The sequence below is a fragment of the Cinclus cinclus genome, chromosome 9, assembly GCF_963662255.1.
Source record: "Cinclus cinclus chromosome 9, bCinCin1.1, whole genome shotgun sequence".
In the NCBI taxonomy this organism is placed as follows: domain Eukaryota; kingdom Metazoa; phylum Chordata; class Aves; order Passeriformes; family Cinclidae; genus Cinclus; species Cinclus cinclus.
This window is the reverse complement of record NC_085054.1, coordinates 8,152,549-8,171,614: the sequence shown is the minus strand read 5'-3', so window position 1 is coordinate 8,171,614 and position 19,066 is coordinate 8,152,549. Positions and strand designations below refer to the sequence as shown.

Here is a 19,066-nt window from a genome sequence, read left to right as displayed (position 1 = left end):
AACACCTAAGGAAAAAGAACATTAGCAACAGGATCTAGTTACCATTTTCCAATAATTTTCTGTGAAAAACAGGATTCTCTTACACACACTGATATGTTAAAAGTTCCAGCCTGCTAAGTTACTGATCTCTCACTTTGAAACTACAGGTGGTTTCCATTTACAATAAATGCTCTTGTTAAACATAGACTAAGTCCCACATGATGTCCCTCAGAAAGTCCCATTGCTGATCTGTTTTCTTAAAAATGCTTTCCAGCAACTTATTACATAATTTTGACTTTAAAACTTTATCACGTATCTGAGGATGCTATCCCACAATGAATTCAAGGGAACTTTCATCTAATATTGGAGAGGACTTTCATGATCTAGACAGGAATGGGATTTACTCAGATTTATATCAGTAACCATCAGTTAAGCACTAAAGATCTAAATGAATGAATTTCATCAGTCTGCAATGCAAAAAAAAAATCAAAGCAATCTGCTGACAGTAAAAGACAGAGATCCTCCAGTATAATGGACCATGCTAGACTTCAAGAAGGGTAGTTGCAATTTAGATATTATCCTCCTTTGAGATAACCAAAATCACTTTAAAATTTAAGCTTGAAAAGGACATCCAAGACAGATTAGAAATAGTCTAGGTGGACTAGAAATGTTTGTGGTTGCAATAAGCTTTGTGTTTGTGAACATGTGTGCAAGGCAACTCACAGGTGCCAATTCATCCCTTCTCTCGACTCCTGCTTAAAATTTCTTTGATTTTAAAATCTCTTTGATTTTAAGCAAGGGAGGAAGCAGAAACATAGGATTTTGAAATCAGCTTTTTATTAATATCTTCAGACAGGCTGATTTCTATCAGCTAATGCAGTTGTTGGGTGCAATTACTTACAGTTAAGCTCTAGGTTCATTACCTTATGCTTACAGTGCTTCTTCCTAAGTACTTCTTTTAGTTAGTCATGTAGCTTAAAGCAAAAAAAAAAAAAAATGCAAATAATTGCAGTGAGGAGATTATTGGAGCCCAAAATAAATTAAATAAAGAGGAAATTGCAGTTTCCTCTAGCACCTCCATGAAAATCATTTTGAGGCTGGACTCCAGCACCACCTGAGGCACATCTGGTCAGGGACAGCACACTACAACTGTGGCAATAGGCTGGAGACCTATGGGCTACGAGTGGTGGCTACATACACCCAGAGACTTTCAAGCTATTTGTGAGTTAGGGCACAAATCACTGTTCAAATTACATGAATTAGACATACTTACACTAAAAAAAAAATAGTCCTACATGTAAGGTAATTAAGAAGCATTTTAAATAAATTTAGAACAAAAAATACACAAGAAAATAGCTTCAATAAAGCTTTTATTAAGTTACTAAAATTTCTTCAAATGCACTCTACACACAGTTCTTTTTTTTTGCATGAGATACCCATCACTCCTAAACACAAAATATCCCATAAAGTATTAATTGCAGCTAACAGAGCAACTCTTTCTGGCTTCCATGTCATAATTTTCATGTCAGGAGCTACTTGTTGAGATGAAAAACATCTCTTTTCCATTACAGAATTAGCAGACCTCATCCTCTGCTACCTACTTAGTATTCATAGATAGGTGGAGGGAAATACACCTTTATGCTTTAGTTCCTGCTGAAGTGAATCAAGTCTACAGAAAATACTCTTTTTCCAGTTACTAAACTGGAACTAATCCAATCATTAGTCTGTAAAACCTTGCTTGAAAGTACCTGTACTGCAGTAACAGGGGTAGGAGGACAACAAAATACAAAATCACCCCTCTCATTTCTGAGAAAGCTACACATGGGCACAGTGTAACAAATGAGTTCTCACTGAATATTGTATGAAGTTTATAACAAACAAATAAGTAGTTAAAATACATACATTAGGTTAGTAACATAACAAAAACAAATACCTTATCAAGCATTCAGAATTGTTTAATATATTAAGATTTCTTTTTTTTTTTAGTATCCAGCTTCACATCAAAATGCAAGCAGTAGTAACACTAAAGCTCAAAGAAATCATCTATATAATCTGGCAGCAACATAGCAGCTTTTTTTTTTCTTAGAGCCCACCTTCTGTGTACAGTCTATATCAATCAACTTATTTATTGTGAACTGTCACATAACAGCCCACTGCTGCAGGAAAAAAAGAAAGCACAGGTTACAAGTTTTGCCAGTGTACTTTAACCTATTAAGAACAGCTTTACCTGTAGATAGTAGTCTCTAAATTTTTGCCTACGTGATTTCATTTACAAACATTTACATTTCCAATTAATACCTGTCAGCTTCAGCACGGGCTAACAAGTAACAGCACACCAGTCCCAATCAAGCTGAGGCTCTTTTTTGGAGAGAGGAACAGATCTTCAAGCAACAACTACCTGAAGATCCCAACTCTTCTTCCAATGGCAGAACAGCCACTAACTCACACCAGCAATGCCCCTGGCAACAGAGTCAGTCTCAGTGCAGCAGAGCAATCCCAGCTCAATGGGACAGACAGCAACTGCCAAGCCAGCCCAGGCCCTCTCCCCTCTCCTGGCTCACAGCAGGCACCAAGGCAAGATCACTTTGTCCTGTCACACACTATTTCTGTTAAGACAAAGTCACCCTGTTTTTCTTTTCCCCAACTCCCAACAATGACTGCAGTTCTGTGAAGACTAAGTCTAACACATGGGAAATAAAAACCCGAGTGCTTTAGATTCTGGAAGACAAAATCTCGAGGCTAGACAAGAGTCCAATTTAAAGAGAATTCACTGTTTATAAACATTCTGTGTGCACAGATGGATTACATCTACTAATGCAAACAAGTCGAAAATTACCACAGAATGTATTACATAAAGATGAAAAACAAAATCAAGACTATACAGAGAAATTAGGACATTTAAATTACAATTCAGTAGCCTATCTTTGTGACTACAGCCTTCTTTTTCAGAGTTAGTCTCAGGCAGACAAGCACAAACAGCCCAGTAAGTCTAATGTCCTACTGGACTATCACTATTTATCTCTGCTTTATTACTGTTACAATAAAATACAAAAATCTTATAAGCTGCATAATTCATCAGCTGTAACTATCCACTGATGCCCACATCCATTAAGTAACAAATGTCTGTAGAAAGTCAAAAGACCATTCAAATAAAAGCTGATTATCAAAATTTTATTATCAACCTCAGTATATTTACTGAATACAGGTTCAGAAAATTTATTATTTTCATTAGTATTTTAGAGTGATGAGAGGCAAGGGAGGGAAGGAGAATTTGCTAGTCAGAGAACACACATACAAGTATTTACAATCTTAGTACTCCTTGTAAAGACAGATGGCCAAAGACAGGGTCAGGGGACAGGTAATAATCTCCTTGTTACTTCAACTGTTAATTTGGGAGTAGCCATTCATAGCCAAGTGAGAAGAAAAAGGGACTACTGACATGGCCAAAGAAGCACTAATAGTACAGCTTAGAAGAAAACTGTCAACAAAACTTAAAAGCCACACCACTATCTGCACAGTCAACAGCCTGAAAAAGTTCTAATTCACCAGTTTTAAGATCCATGCAATAACCATCATGCTTAACACTGACTTGAGGAGTAAAAACAAGATGACGTGTTATAACAATCCACCTAAACAAAACAGCTTCATACTAATGCAGTATTTAAAAACTGCACAACAGTTACAGATGGAAACAGCTTGCTTAGACCTGAAAATTAAGTCAGAAAATGGATTTTTGATAAGCAACTAATCAATCTTTTTTAACTGTGGGTGAGATCTGGCTCTAGAACTGAGGCTAGAGAATTGAAAAAGAGCACACAAGTGCATACTAGTCCGCCCCATGATTTATGTACATTCACTTGATTCAAGGTACCTCTGCAAGTAACTGCAAACTAAAATTAATGAGTCACAAATCCCTATTTAAGCTTCTGTTTTCCAAAAGCACCTTAAACTTTGCTGTTCAAGCAAAATAAAAAAAGTTCCCACGTTGAACATACACTGCAGATTACAGTCAACAGCAAAAAAAAAAAAGTGACAAAATTAACATACTCCTAGAATAATGAAAGAATCAGACGAGATGCAGTGTAGAAACATACCACAGAAGAAATAGCAGAGCCCACCAAAAGGAAAGAAAATCAGGGACAAAAAAGACTACCCATAAAACTTATTGCCAAATAACTGAAAATAGAGGGATAAGGACAAATGTATTTAGCTACCTATAGCACATACAATATTCTGAGTGCTTCAAAGTATAGGGTGGAAATCTTACAAATGAGCAACCTTATGACAAGTTAGGTATGTCCACCACTGTTCATTTTCCAAATCTCTTCAGAAGATCCTCCATGTCACCTTGGAACAACCACGTTCAAAGACAGGAACACCAAGCACCAACTGGTGCTGAGCAACGACTGAGAGCTCCTCTAGTTATCATTCTTATACAAAACAGATCATATTGAGAGCATGGAAATGGTGTAATCCAGGTAGACATATCATCCCACATTCTAAAACAGATATCAGTAACAAACTTCTAGACATTACAGTTGCATTAAACTTTAATGAAAAGTTTTGGTTCAGTAATACTATTTCAGCTGCCTAAGTGAAGAAAAATATTAAGAATTACCTCGGAGGTTTGTGATACTGGCATAGGAAGTCAAATCTGTCATCTGGCACAGGTACTCGACTCTCATTTGGATCAATAGTACAGAAAGGAAAATTTTCCGCTGCAGCTTGACTCTTTGTTAATACATTGAAAAACGTTGATTTCCTACAAACAACATACAAGCATTCTTAAAGTAATTCAAATTAGAAGCATTTAAAAGTACTGGATTAAAGCATATCTCATTCTAACCCAAAGTGATACTGAGCTTTCAATTTACTTCCACAGCAGTGACCATTCCCCTGATTCCAGCAGAAGACACATGCATCTGGAATGCCCCACTGAAATCCAGTGATGTTTACCTCTCTTCCTTACCCTTTAAAACTCCCTTAAGTATATTGCACACACGTTAGCAAAAAAAAAAAAAAAATTAAGTCAAAACCAATGCACAGCCCTACTGGCTATTTCTCATTTTATTCAAGTAGAGTGAGATAAGGTAAGTGGGGCAAGGATGCATGAAACTTTTCTTTTAACCAGTTGTGCCATGAGTCACCCTTTCTAAAAGTATATTGTTCCTTCAGATTTATTTACATTCAAACACAATTTCAGTATCTAAGCAATAAAAATCAACAACGAAAAGAAAAAAAAATAGTGGCACAGAAAGCAAACCACATCAGTTAATCAACTACCAATAATGTTTTGTGCATATAAAGATACAGTTATACCTTACCAAACCAAATTTCTGTTCCTGTTAAATATAAGTGGAAACAAGCCTACAAGTACTCTACCAGGGGGAAGAAAATGAGAACCCTTTTCCTTAAACCAAGTAACAGATGACTTTGTTAGCTGGCATTTAATACACCAAAAGAGCAAATTCTTGATTTATTAACTCCCAAATCTTTTACAATAAATATTCACGTGGTTGTGTTTTTCAGAGCTGCTATGCATATAGCCAACATGCTCAAAAGCCACTAACAGTTTTCTTTGAAAGTTAAATCATAACGTAATTGAAAATGTTATTTATCCCCACTGACAAGCAGTACAATGCTACAGCTAATTACTTCCTTTATGGAGTACATCTTAGCTACACCCTGAAAAATAAAATAAATTACAATGAAAACATAAGGAAGCAATGCTTCAAGCTTTAAGACATGCACAAAAGTTCGTCCTCTAATTTGTCAATTTGTCAGAATGCTGAGACCTTCTCTTAGTAACTAGGATACACAAATTAATACCAAAAAGCTTCACATGTGTATCCTCTAGGTAATCAATTAATTCTCCTTTTTAAGTACAGCTCCTATGAGGAGCCATAACAACTGCAGATGAGAAGCATGACAGAAATCAATTATTAACATTCTGTCATCTCTTCCAAGCTGTCACTTAGGCTTGTCTCACTACAAGCTCTGAAGAAGTTTCAAGAAAGAAAATCCTCTTCGCTGCTAATGACACGGAATAATTAACCCCTTCCTGTGCACATAATCCCCAAATATAAAAGGAATTTCTTGCGCACGAGTGTCTAAGCATTCGCACGAAAACACGCATTACACGTACACAACAGCTGAAGTAAAGAAATGCAAAGGAGGATGGTGTTTTATAAAACTCATCAATTAGTACGACTTTTCCTTCCTTTGAACCCTTCCCCATTATCCTGTCCCGACTTGTACACACCTGCCTATCGCTGCCAGTTTTGCGTCGCCCCACCCGCAAGTACTTCCAGCTAAAGATGGAAGCCCATCACTGAGCTAAAGCCTTGTGTCCCTCTGCTCAGACGCATCCGCAGCTGCCTCAGCTCCTGGCCAGACCCGGGCAGGGGCGAACGAGGAGCCTGCCCGCCCGTCCCCGCACACCTACCCCACGTTCGGCAGCCCGACGATCCCGATCTTCAGGGACGTCCCGAACCTTCCGATAATCGGGTGAGACTTAACTCCGTCGCCTCCCTTTTTCGGGGGCATCTGCAAGCACAGAGGAGGGCACACTGAGCTCCCCGCGACACCCCCGCGGACCCTCCCCGTCCCGTCCCGTCCCGTCCCGTCCCGGCGCAGGGGCCCAGCCGGGGCCTCAGCCTCCAGGAAGCCGAGCGGAGACACCCGCGCGGCGGCCGGGGCAGTGCGGGGCTCCCCGCGGCCGGGCGGTCCCTGTCCCTGTCCCGGTCCCGGTCCCGGTCCCGGTCCCGGCCGTGGCCGGGTTCCGGCTCACCTCGGCGGAGCCGCCCGGGAGCAGCGGCGCCAGCGGCCCTCGCACGCGGACGCGCCGGCGGAAGGGGCGGCGCCGCGCGGGGGAAAGGTCGCGGCGGGCGGGACGGGGAGAGGCGCGGCCCCGACAGCGACTGCACGGCCCGGCACAGGCTCGACGAGCTTGGAAAGGACCCCTGAGATCATCGAGTCCAACCTGTGACCGAACGCCACCTTGTCAACCAGACCGTGGCACTGAGTGCCATATCCCGTCTTTCCTTAAATCCCTCCCGGGACAGTGACTCCATCACCTCCCTGGGCGGTCCATTCCGGTATCTTACCACCCTTTCTGTGAAGCAATTCCTCCTCCCGTCCTGCCTAAACCTTCCCTGGCACTGCTGAAGAAGGATGAAGACCATGCCCTCTAAAGCTTGTCGCTGCTTACCTGGGAGAAGAGGCTGTCCCCCACCTGGCTATACCCTCCTTCCAGCGAGTTAGAGGGTGAAAAGGTTCCCCCCGAGCCGCCTCCTCTCCAGCCTAAGGCCCTGGTCTCCTGTTCGCCAACCCATCAATCCTGCACCAGAGCAGGATGCACTGGAAAGGTGAAATACCCAATGCCCAGAGAAGTGCCACAGGCTTTTTGGATTCAAAGGAGCGCTGGTGCTTAGGCACACCACTAGATTTTCGTGCATGCTTATCTAGATAAAAAGGTGTACAAGGTCAGGAAGACCTTGTAAATAGATTGTGATTGATTTATAACAATTTACATGGCAAATTAATAAAATAATCTAGGAATAAAACAGGATATGAAGAGCAGATGAAACATTTCGAATCTATGAAAAATTAATGGCAGAAAATGTTACAGAAGTCAGATCAGGACTCCTAAAAGAAACAATTTCTTTAACTCAGGCTCTGCTTCTCTGAACCGTTAAAGACAGGCACTATCAAGTGTTGCCTGCTAAGAAAATTGAAGGAGATAAGGCAGTAAAAACTATTCTTATAGCATGCCCTATTTTACATCCATAAGATAAAATTCTCCAAACTTGAAAAACATGAGTGAAGGAGTCAAGATGAGTATCATCAGATATATATAATCTCAATCACAGTAAAAGGAATATAATATTGGACATATTTTAATTTTTTTCAAGAAAGGACACTTTTACTAAGCCTAATTTGAAATTACACATAAAAAATGTCTGTTACAACTTTTATATTTCAGTGACATTAGATTTTTGCAACAACAATACTGAGGAAGAGAATGCTCTATCTGTTCAGAGTTTTTCCATACCGTGATAGTAACAGTTCCTGCTGGTGATATATTTATGTCGTCTTTCTACTGTTTTAAAATCTATTGCTATACACTTAAGAGGGGAAAAAGTACATCTAGTTCAAATTCAGATACAGTTACTCAGTTGTTGAATAAAGCTAACGTATTACTACACCAAACATTCAGTAAAACTGAAATTAACAGAAATTATTTTTAAACTAATTCAGTGCAGCCCCTGCATCCTTCACAACCATAAACTATAATATTCAGTAACCAAATTTAGTTTTCTTTTCAGGAACAAAATAAAAACATCATAGTTTTTCACCCTTCCAAAGTTCAAGACACTTTATTTGTTCTGAAAGTAGTGTTTTGCAAGACTCTTTCACAGCAACAATACAGGATGGATTTGCCTAGCTCTATTAATAGGGCCACAAACTTTCTGAAAGACTACTTTTGGAGAGCTTTTCTGCTTATTACATTTTCTGACATTACAAACGTTTTGTCAGACTTTGCTGTCCAATCCAGGCACAATAGCTCTCAGTAGATGAACTTTTTGTCTTCTTAAAATAAAAGTATTTAACCTACCAGTTTATAAGCACAATACAGGCATAAGGCATAAGCAGTTTGATACATGAAGTAAAAGAGTGTGTGTGTGTGTGTGTGTGTGTGTGTGTGTGTGTGTGTGTGTGTGTGTACACACAAATAATAAAGCCTACTATAGGTATAATTTTGATTTTAGCTGTTGTGAAAAACAGCTGAACTGGAAGAGGAAAAGAAATTAAAATCCTGCCTACTTTTGCTGTACTTCAATGTAACTACATTCAGTACCAAAGTCAGTGATGTGTGTACAAAAATGTGCAAGTTTGAATATAAGGTTTTAATTTATATTCTTCATTTAATGTAGTGTAATAATGGCCCTACTTCTCCTCCCTTCCCCCCCCCCCCCAACAGTTCCTATATCTAACTTACTGTTTGCACAGCCACTTTACTAAATACAGATACAGGACTTCAAAGCATTTGATTCCTTCAGCTAGAAATCAACTCATGGCCATGTAACACTTCATCTTACATGCTTTTGATTTCAAGTTGCTTTTAAAGTCAAAATTTACCTTATTTGGCTGAATTTTCTATCCAAATCTGTCATAACACTGAAAACCTCATTTTAAACTGGCATACATAGTTTAAACCATAATAATCTTGACCGTATCACATACAAAATGTGTTTTGTAAGTTTAATGGAAAAATCCACAAACATCTAAAAAGCAGTCATCTCAATGTCAACTCTCCAACACTGAAGTACTGCACAAACACAGCCTATTGTACAGCTGGATCATGTGCAGAAGCCAAACACCCCTGGAGCAATTTACCTGATTAAAAGCAATATCTAAGAGACAGTAATAAAACAAACAGTTTGTTGTTTCTGCCACCAACAGTCTTTGCTGTCCACTGCCCAGAACATATATTTACAGCAAAGTCACCATTAACTGCAAAAATAAGAGGTTTTGTAGAACTGAAAGAATAAAGACAGAGCCCCTGATCCTTGCTGTGACCAGGTAATATTCAGTGCAGGCCAGGGGGTGAGAAGAACACAGCTGCTTTTGTACACCTCAGCTTGGAATTACCCAGGTTCCTGCCACTTGAAGGGAGCCAGATGACTCCCAGTAATAAATACAGTCAGTACTTAAAAGAAACACTAGTCAAGGGCATGGTCTAAACTAAATGGTGTTCACTGAGTTCTGTGAAGTTTAAAGGCAGTCACCACACAGCTGAACTGTGCTTGAATACAGTATTTTTAAACATTGTATTTGGTAGGGTTCAATAGAGTTTGTTCTTCTAGCTGTGGATTCGGTTGATTTCATAGAGAAGCTACACTTACTCCAATCTTTTATACACTTATATTTATACTACCCTTTGCATTTCATATTTACACATTTTCATTCTTTCGTATTGTGATAACTGGCCTTGTTTTAATGGTTAGTGCAGCTCCAAAGATGGTCAGGACTGCTGTGGTGGCATAAAACATCTGTGTCACCCATTTCCATGGCGTCCCAGACTTTGTCAGTCTAGAAGAATCTAGTGCAGAACAGTCTTATCTGCCACATATCATTAATATTTCTAACTCTGGAAATACCAGCTGAATTTCATAACTTAAACATGGAGAATGTCACTAACAGGCATAATGCATGCTGAGATGTTCATAGTGAGAATAGTGAAAGAGATTTGCTCACAAGAAGAGAGAAAGCCAAGAAGACAGAAGTTCTGTAATAGGACAAATTACCAGTGAATTAATAAAATTTCAGTTCAAGAATGACAAGTCTACTTTAAACATATCAGTACCTTAGCAAAAGGAGAGTACCATTATAAGAAATATTTTTGTGATTAATACTAATAAAAACAGAGAAAAAAAATTAAATTGGGACTGATCATGAGGTGAGCAATACTAGGGTTTTTCTAGCCTCCAAGAGGCTAGGACCATTCCAGCATAACCTTTCATTTTCAAGAAATAAGCCATATGACATTAAAGAACTGTTAAAAGAAAATTAATGGTAGTGATCTAATAAAAATATATAGATTTCACTTTATTTAGTGTTGTAGATGGTAGCACTAAATTGTATATTAAGCAAGTTGCTTGACAGTTGAACAACAAACTATGAAAAAGGAATGTAAGCATTAAATACTTCTCATGCCTTGAAGGCTATTATTGAACAGGAAAGAAGATCCTCTCATTTATAAGCAGGGAGGCTTCTGTCTCTGAATTTGGACTATACCTGTGAACTTCAAAAAAGGAAAGCAAACAAAAATTCAAAACCAGCCCACCCTGCAGGAATGCTGACTAGGAATAAACCCACAGAAGGACTTTTTCTAGAATCGGTTTTTTACCATCTTTGAGCAATGTTCAGCAGCCTGGGAGACACCAGCAAGAAAGAAACCTTGGAGAAAATAAAATTCCTTTTCTATAAATGCCTCTAAACTCTACATTTTGTGTGAGTACAAGTTTGAAGTTACAACATCAAAAGCTAAAATAATGTGTGTTTTGGCATTTAATGTAGATTTTTAACTTGGTGCAATTAAATGTCTGTGCAAGAAGAACAGACTTGCTGACTTTCAAAGACATTTCACCTTTCTCTTCTAGGGCACAAAAATGTTGGTGATGCAACTTCTTAGGATAGATAGAATGACTTCATTTATTGAACACAGCAGAAAGATGTATAGAGAGATCTGGATAGTTGAACTTTAAAATATGGTCTCCGAAAAAAGCCACAAGCCTCATTCTGGATCTAATGCAGATTGAGCAGTTAAATTCTAACCTGATAAGATACATTCTATTTTGATGGAAGAACAAAATGAGATACCTAATAAAGTACGCTAGTTAGGTGATAATGATACATTTTATACATTACATATTTGCAAAATGACTGTAAAATGAAAACCAAACAAAATACTGAAGGACATCATGCACCAATTCTGGAAGTCTTTTAAATTTTTTCCATATTTTATTTATTCTACCTCTTAACTTCAGATTGTAAAGTATTTTATAACCTGCAAAGTTCAGATAAAAGGGATTAATAATAGTAATCTGCATTTCTAGAGGCCCAGAAAATGAGTTACTTGTGGGAAATAGTTAGGACACTATTTGCAAAATAGCAAAGAATTTTTTATGCTCTGGAAAATCTGCAACCCTTTTCAGGTTATCCAGAGTGCTCACAAAAATTGCATGTATGGCTAGATGTGGAGCCCGGTGCACAAAAAGGGGTGGGGCATGTTCCTCTGGGTTTAGGCATTCCAACCCCAAAGCTCATCAGCTCTAGAGAGACGGTAACAGGGATACAGACTATACCTTCAAAATGGGATTGCAGGGGAGAATTTCCAGAGTTTACAATTGCAGTCAGCAAGTTTTGGCTCATGAAGATATATTGTTTAGCATGAACAGATTAGTGTATACCTCAGTCCAAATCAGAAACACTGTCACAGGTAGCACTGAATCCCTAGAGAAGGTGGGGTGACAAATTTCTGTTCTACATTAGCATTAGTGACATCTGTAAATACAATGGAGATTTATCCTATACAATGGCTCAGTTTACATGCAAATACTAATATCATACTGCTGATACTGCATTCTTGTGGTTATAGCAAGAATCTAATAATTTCTTCCTCATAACTCAGCTACCATATTACAAAAATCCAATAAAATCAATTTAAAACTCAGATCACATATATATAATTTTTCTTTAATTTCACGGTAGTGTTCTTATTTGTAAAAAAAGAAGTCACAATGCAATTATGCCTCACTTGTGCATTCAGGAGAGGACCTCTAAGCCACTTTGTAATTTCATAATTCTCTACTTGGAGAAAGCTTGGACGTTCAGCAAAGCTTCCCTCAACACCCATGTTTTCCCCATAATTTACTTACAAAGTTGTTTCCGACTTTCTATTCTCAACTGTGCAGCACTCTCACCTGTAAATGTGGGATTTGCCATATTTTAACTTGGGAAGCAACCTGTATCCGCACACTGTTGGTGGTGCCAGCGCAAACCAAGAGTCCACAGGAACTGCAGAGACCCCGCAGTCCCCATCTCTAAAGGTGCCTTGTCACAACTGCCTTGCACCCACCATCATCTGGCAACAACTGTTCAGGTGCCAGTGCACCTGATACAAACCTGTTCAACAGTCAGCTCCCCAGTGCATCCCATGCCCTGCTGTCCTAAAGGAGAGTTACACTGACACCCGTATCAGGAAGAGATCACTGTCCTGCCCTGCTAGTTGCTGGTCTGGAGGATGCACACAGCAGGACAGGACTGGGCGTGCCAGAAGTGCTTGCTGAGCAGCCAAAGCTTGGGAACCCCTCTATGGAAGAGTTCTAGAAGGACAATGAAACCCTATTACCAAACACTAACAAATTACTTATCAAGTGGTTAAGATTATTATCACCATGTTGTGAAATAACATGTGATCATAGAAATTCTGTTGCCTCACAACTGTAATATTTTTGTGGTTGCAGCCAAAGTTCGACTTAACAGCATGACTGCTTGGACACAGATTTCACTAGGGATTTCAGAACCCACATAAATTCTGGGACACATTTTCAGCCAGAGTTTAAGCCACTATGTAACTTCTGCTCCAGTGAAGAAACACAAGAGTATGGCCTACCACAAATAACTGTTTTTCTGCCAAACCTAATCTATATCATATTGACACTTATTCCAGTATTTTATATCCCAGTCTCCCTTTTAAACCAAAACTTTGCCTTAAAAAGTTTTTTTATTCCTCTCAACAGCTTTATTTAGATCATCACATCTTTACTACAATGTAAAAGAAAGGTTTGTGCATTGGCAGCAAGTGCACTGAGAACCCTAAAGTGGAGAAGAACTACTGCTGATCAGTTGCAGGAAGGCACTGAAATAACATCAGTGACCTGCTATGAGAAGAAAGACATGGCCACCCTTGTGACAGATGAAAAAACCTTTAATAGTTAAATTTTTTACGTAAGCGAAAGAGATTGACAGTATCTCTCTGTGACACTGAAATTTTGCCTGTCACAATGAACATTCATAGGGAAGAGCAATCTCTATCAGAAAAGGTACTTGCTCTGCTCTTATGCTGAAGATTCTACAATATTTGACATACCAGTCACAATTTACCAAACTCCTAACAACATCATCCAGGAAATTACACATTTGTGTTGATCTTTTTTAAAAATCACGTTTGTAAAGTGTGACCCTTTGTTTCTAACTGTAAGCTATCTGATGTGAATACAGTTGTCAGCTGGTGGGACAAAACTTTTTAATGTCAAGAATATGAGAATCTCTGAAAGATCCATGGCCTGTACTCAGAGCTGTCTAGCATGAATGGGCAGCTTAAGTAATTTAGGAAGAAAAGTTTATTTCCTGACTGCACAGAGCTTTGACTGACAAGTTACATATAACAGTTATTCTTTTTTCACTTCAAGGTAGGCAATAATATTTTCTTGTGCATTATATAAACCTAAAGTGGAACACAGTATTAAGGATTTGAGGTATCTAGCCCTTTCAGATCGCTTTAAACAAAGAGTCAGACTGCTACTTGAAGTTACACATGATGACTTTAAAATATTTGTAGAACGTCGGACATGAGAAAATACTCTCCTCTGCTTATTTTCCCAAATATCTCTTCTATGACCTATCCTTTTATAATAAATGCATGTGCTGATAAATCTTAAAAAAGAACTACAGAAATATTAATTGTGTTGTGATTGTTTATAGTTTTTCCCATAATAACATCTTTTGTGTACTCTGTTCATTTTTTGGAAGGTCTTATGATCTAATCTCCAACCTATTTAAAAGAAAATGCTTTGTGTGCCATTTTGTACTCATGGTCATTTGGAGTTCTATTTCAGTTTCATTAATATTGATGGAACTTATCTCTGCACTCATTCTCAGCAGATTCTTTGAAATTAATCTTCAGCATTTACTGTGATTTGTTTCTGTTTTCTGCTTCATCCCTGAATCCAGCTCTTCTCTAGTTAATTTTGTTTTCTTTATTTTTATCCACTTGCTATGACGGTTCTACTACTTGTGCCACTGTGGTGTGTCAGTCCCTTTATGGGATCCCTGTTTCGTCTCTGCCTTTCACTGTGATTTTCCATCATTATGGTCCTCTTGAATAAAAATGTAGCCCTTGTTTCTGACAAAGTCCACGTTCCTTTTCTTTCTGTGTGATTTTCCATCATTATGGTTCTTACATTTCTTGAATAATGATATATACTATGAACAAATGCATGAAGCAGTAATGGCTTCATCAGTGTTTTCTAAAATATATCTGCAGCTTTTAGAGCATACAGTGCTACAGCAGAGTCTGTGCCATGTTTGTAAAAGCATGATTTTTAAAGTGTATGTGTAGCACTTTGTGTAGTTTGTATTTTTGTATTGATGACTATACTGCTCTGCATTAAAAATTTGCCTTCTTTCAAGCATTATTTACTTCTCAGGATAGAGATTTCAAAGGGATAGTTGTGGTATAAGTATTACCATTAAACATCTTTGTTTAAAATGGTAAAAACACAAACCCTTTGTGACATTTACAGCAATACTACTATGTTATGGGACTAAGTGTTCTTGTTAGGCATTTTCCATGGAGGATGTATGAACAGTTGTCAGAATTTTTATTAAAACAAGTCAGTATTTTAATTTGAATCAGCATATCAGAATGTTTTAAAAATATAACTGCAAAAATGTGATAGAAGTTGTACTTCAGTACTAATTAGTTACATTAGAGTTATGCCAAATCCATGATGAAAACCAAAAGTCTAACGACATTTAAAGTGACATGAGGTCACCAATTTGAACAATGGAAATATTTAATATGCCATAATGTAAACTGGGGTAAAAATAAGAATCAAAATATTTCCTACCTTATTTGATAGTAGTGGCACAGTAACTTAGTCCACAAAGTGCTTTAGTGGTTTAAAAGGGGAAAAAAGGTTAATTACAAAACACTGAGTATGTCAGCGATTTCAGCACTATTTTAACATACTCTGTAAGAATATATCCATTAGTATTTCATTTTGGATACCAGATTGAAAGCTTGAAGGTCTTAAAGATCTGGAGAGGCTTGCAGAAGTCGACTATCATTTCCAAAAACATTTATAATGGTATTTACAATTGGCTACAGTCTCTCCCACCAAAATAAATGGGTTTTGTGGTATTAATTAGAGAAAACCCGGTTCCTATGTGTCCTGTTTCCTTCCATTTGAAATACAAGTATGGAAATTCCTTGAAGATCTCTAAGGAAGCCAAGTGTGAATGAAATGCCCCTGTTGGTGGCTCCAGCTAACTACCCAAGGGCTGGAAACACTGTCGCCTCCTCACCAGGACAGCTGGTGGCCTGGAGCAGGAGCCACCCACAAAACCCCAACCAGGCACAAAGGGTAACAGCAAGACCAGTGGGAACAGCTCCTCCACAAAACTGGAGCAAAAACAGCAAAGCAGGCAATGGTAACCAAGATTAGCCAGTAATCATTCACTGCCAGAAAAGTCAGTAGTGACAAACGACCGTAGCCAAGTGACAACAGACTGGAGATCAGAGATAACACAATCTTCACAGAAGGTCACAGAACTAGGGGCACACCTACAACCTCACACCTGAGTGTAAACATACCTCCCAAGAGACAAGTCCCCAGTGAGACTCTCTCCCACAGGTCAACTCACAGCACCTGATCCCAGGTGACAGTCCTGCACTGAGCACAGGCAGCCAAGCTCCTCAACAGGTGGAAAAAGGCTGCCATGCCGTTAAGTGACCCCTTATGCTTCACTTGGGGTCCTGACTCAAGCACCTTTCAACAGCTGACACTCCTTATCTTGGTACCTTGATACAGCTGAGAATGCTTTCATGTCCCTCTTAGTTTTATCTTCCAAAGAATCAATGACTGTTTAATAATGTTTGTATTAATGGTTTCTTCTTACTCCATTCCCTTATAATGTGAGCATCCTGCCTCAGTGACAGTTGTTTAGCTGCACTGGTAGTTCAGTGAAAAGCCTTGGGAAGATCACTGATTTATGATATGTATCTTCCAAATGATGATCCCACTTCAATTTTCTTCCCTCAGAGTGTTTTGTAGATTGGAATGCGTAGGTAGGTGGCCAAGTATGAAGAGCTGTGTTATGTTAGCTCAGTAACAATGAAGTGTCATTATTTTTGGTGAATGTTAATGTGTAACTAGTGTATGGCCTGACAGATTCACCTGAAACATTTACAGACTCTGGAAAAGAAATCTTCAGTCACTCACAGAGCTGCACTCCAGCCATTGTAATGAGAAGATGAGATTGTTTTGCAGCACAAAGTGGGAGAAGACTTAATAGAATCAGTCAAAGTTTTAGTGGTGCCTCTGCTTCAATAACCAATTTCTGTCAATTTATACCCAATTTTCTTAAGTAGATGGTTGAGAAAAATACTACCATTTTTTCATCTTCCAGGTAAAACGTACTAATCTTTTCATTTTATCTGGGATAAGTTACAAAGTCATTTCTCAAATGCAGGTTTCAGTCCATCATTAAATAATAACTTGAATGATTGCTTCTCTTTTCTTAACTCTTGGACTGGAAACATACTTGCCCTGTCTTAATCTGCAAGTTCCAGTCCCCATCATTCTTTGTTTCAGAGTAGTAGTAGCACAAGCAGTGACTACTGTCCTGATCAGCCTTAATTCCTATTACAGCAAACAAAAGTTATAAAATGTTTCAATGTATCCCAGTTGTTTTCCCTAAATCAGCAGACTCAAGATGACATTCTTAATTTACTATGCAAAGAGACAAACCATGTCTTGTTTTCAAAGCAAAAGAATAAAATACACAAATTCACGCTGTAAAAATATGCTAAAACACGGAGAAAATGTACTTCAGAACAAAAATAAGGGCTCACATATTTATTGCATGTTTCATTGAATAAAAATCCAGATGTCACAGATGAATCTGAGATAAAGTTATCTATTTTCACTGCAATTTTCTGTGATACTTCTCATACTGGCTAATGTTTTCTGCATGATCCCAGCAGAAGCACGGGCTACTTTTAAAGGTATTCAACAACCAAGGAAGATTCTGAGTCACTGAAAGTCCACTCAACACAAACCTCAATATACTTACAAACTCAGATCTGCTTATAGGAAAACAGTAATCACACTTTGCCTATCTCTCCTGCATATTTTGAGTTGTTCATCCTCAAAGGAATAGGATCTTATATACCCTTATACACAGGAAACATCCTATCAGTTCACTTTCAGTCTCACAGGTCAACTATTCAAGGGAATGAGCAGCAGCAGCAGTAGTAACATTTGAGAACTCACCTATCTGCAGGGCAGGGTAAGAACTCCTTTTGATTCAGGTGATTTCATGTCTCTCCTGTTATTTCTTCTGCAATTTCCGTGGGGTTTTTGTTCAGTGCTTGGTGCCTCGCTGGATTTCAATGAGACTGAAATACCATTTGCCTCAGGAGTCTTTCAAGCTTAAGAGTCCCACTTCTCTGGAGAGGTGTACTGTGAAGCACAAAATGCCTAAGAACAGCATTCAGTCAGGAAAGGGATGATGGTCACTAGTGTGAGTATTCACCTCACTGCTGTGATAACACAGGGGGTAAATGACCTCCATAGAACTGAAGCGATGTCTGCTGTCAGATTGACAGCTGTGCTAACCACACAACTACCTTTAATAGCCAGATTTATTAAAAAGAACATGTTGTTAGTAACATACACAAATCCCAGCCACCCCCCCCAGCCTGTACCTGAAAGTATGAACAGCAGAGTAATCATGATACAGCATCCACTTTCCAAGGCTAGGAAAGGACTAAAGCAATTAAAAGCATGATTGGTCTCTTATCTAGCCTTATTACACTTAGCACCTGCTTGAATGCCTTCTGCCTAGCTGAGGAACATCAAGCTGTCCTAGAAACACCCAAGCAAGGACTTTCAGGAAACAGACAAAGCTCAAGAGATCTCTGGCTTAGAAAAGAAAATCTAGAAAGCTTCTCTACAAAATTAGTGAAAACCATTAATTGTGCAAGGGATGTTCTGTGGATGAACCCAGTTTGTCAGAAAATTTCCAGAGATTCTTTTAGAAATAATCAACAGTCCATGAATCACAAACAGTGCCTGAGAGATAACATGAACAAATGCAATAATTATATTTACCAAATAAATATTTTCTGGTTGGACTTTTTTCTTAGTCAGCTTCCTATCAATACTATCTAATACACAACATAATATATGCAATGCACTCAGTCTATAAATTTTTTTTAATTTCAAAAGTAGTTTTACTTCTTTTACTTTCTCTACTTAAAATTGAATAAATAGATATGCAGTCCATATTCAACTATCACAGAACTCAAAAATCCCCCAGAGTTGTGACTTCAACTTGAAAATAATATGCACATGTAGCATTTTGAAGAAGGGAAGAAAGGCAAACCAATTACTTAATTTTTGATTTTCCATATCTCTAAGGAGAGCTGATAACTCCTCTTTAAAAATTTCTGCCTTCAATGAATTTGTAAATATGCCTGGCTGCAGCTACAAGTGGGATGCAGAAGCTGCAG

The 19,066-nt window shown here is 38.5% G+C and overlaps 1 protein-coding gene across 3 annotated transcripts in view; it reads right to left on the bottom strand.

Moving 5' to 3' along the window:
- OLA1 (Obg like ATPase 1) overlaps positions 1-17,914 on the bottom strand; it is a 105,801-nt gene extending 87,887 nt beyond the window's left edge. Inside the window, exons 1-3 of one of the 3 annotated variants that reach the window (XM_062498192.1) lie at positions 17,826-17,914; positions 6,425-6,525; positions 4,598-4,741 (exon numbers count right to left, since the gene is read on the bottom strand). In XM_062498192.1, coding sequence (XP_062354176.1) covers positions 4,598-4,741; positions 6,425-6,525 — 245 coding nt within the window. In that variant the 5' untranslated portion in view covers positions 17,826-17,914. Of the gene's footprint in view, positions 1-4,597; positions 5,683-6,424; positions 6,526-6,769; positions 6,814-17,825 lie in introns of those variants that run through there. The other 2 variants (XM_062498191.1, XM_062498193.1) reach the window with 2 other exon arrangements.
- Positions 17,915-19,066: the final 1,152 nt, after the last annotated feature.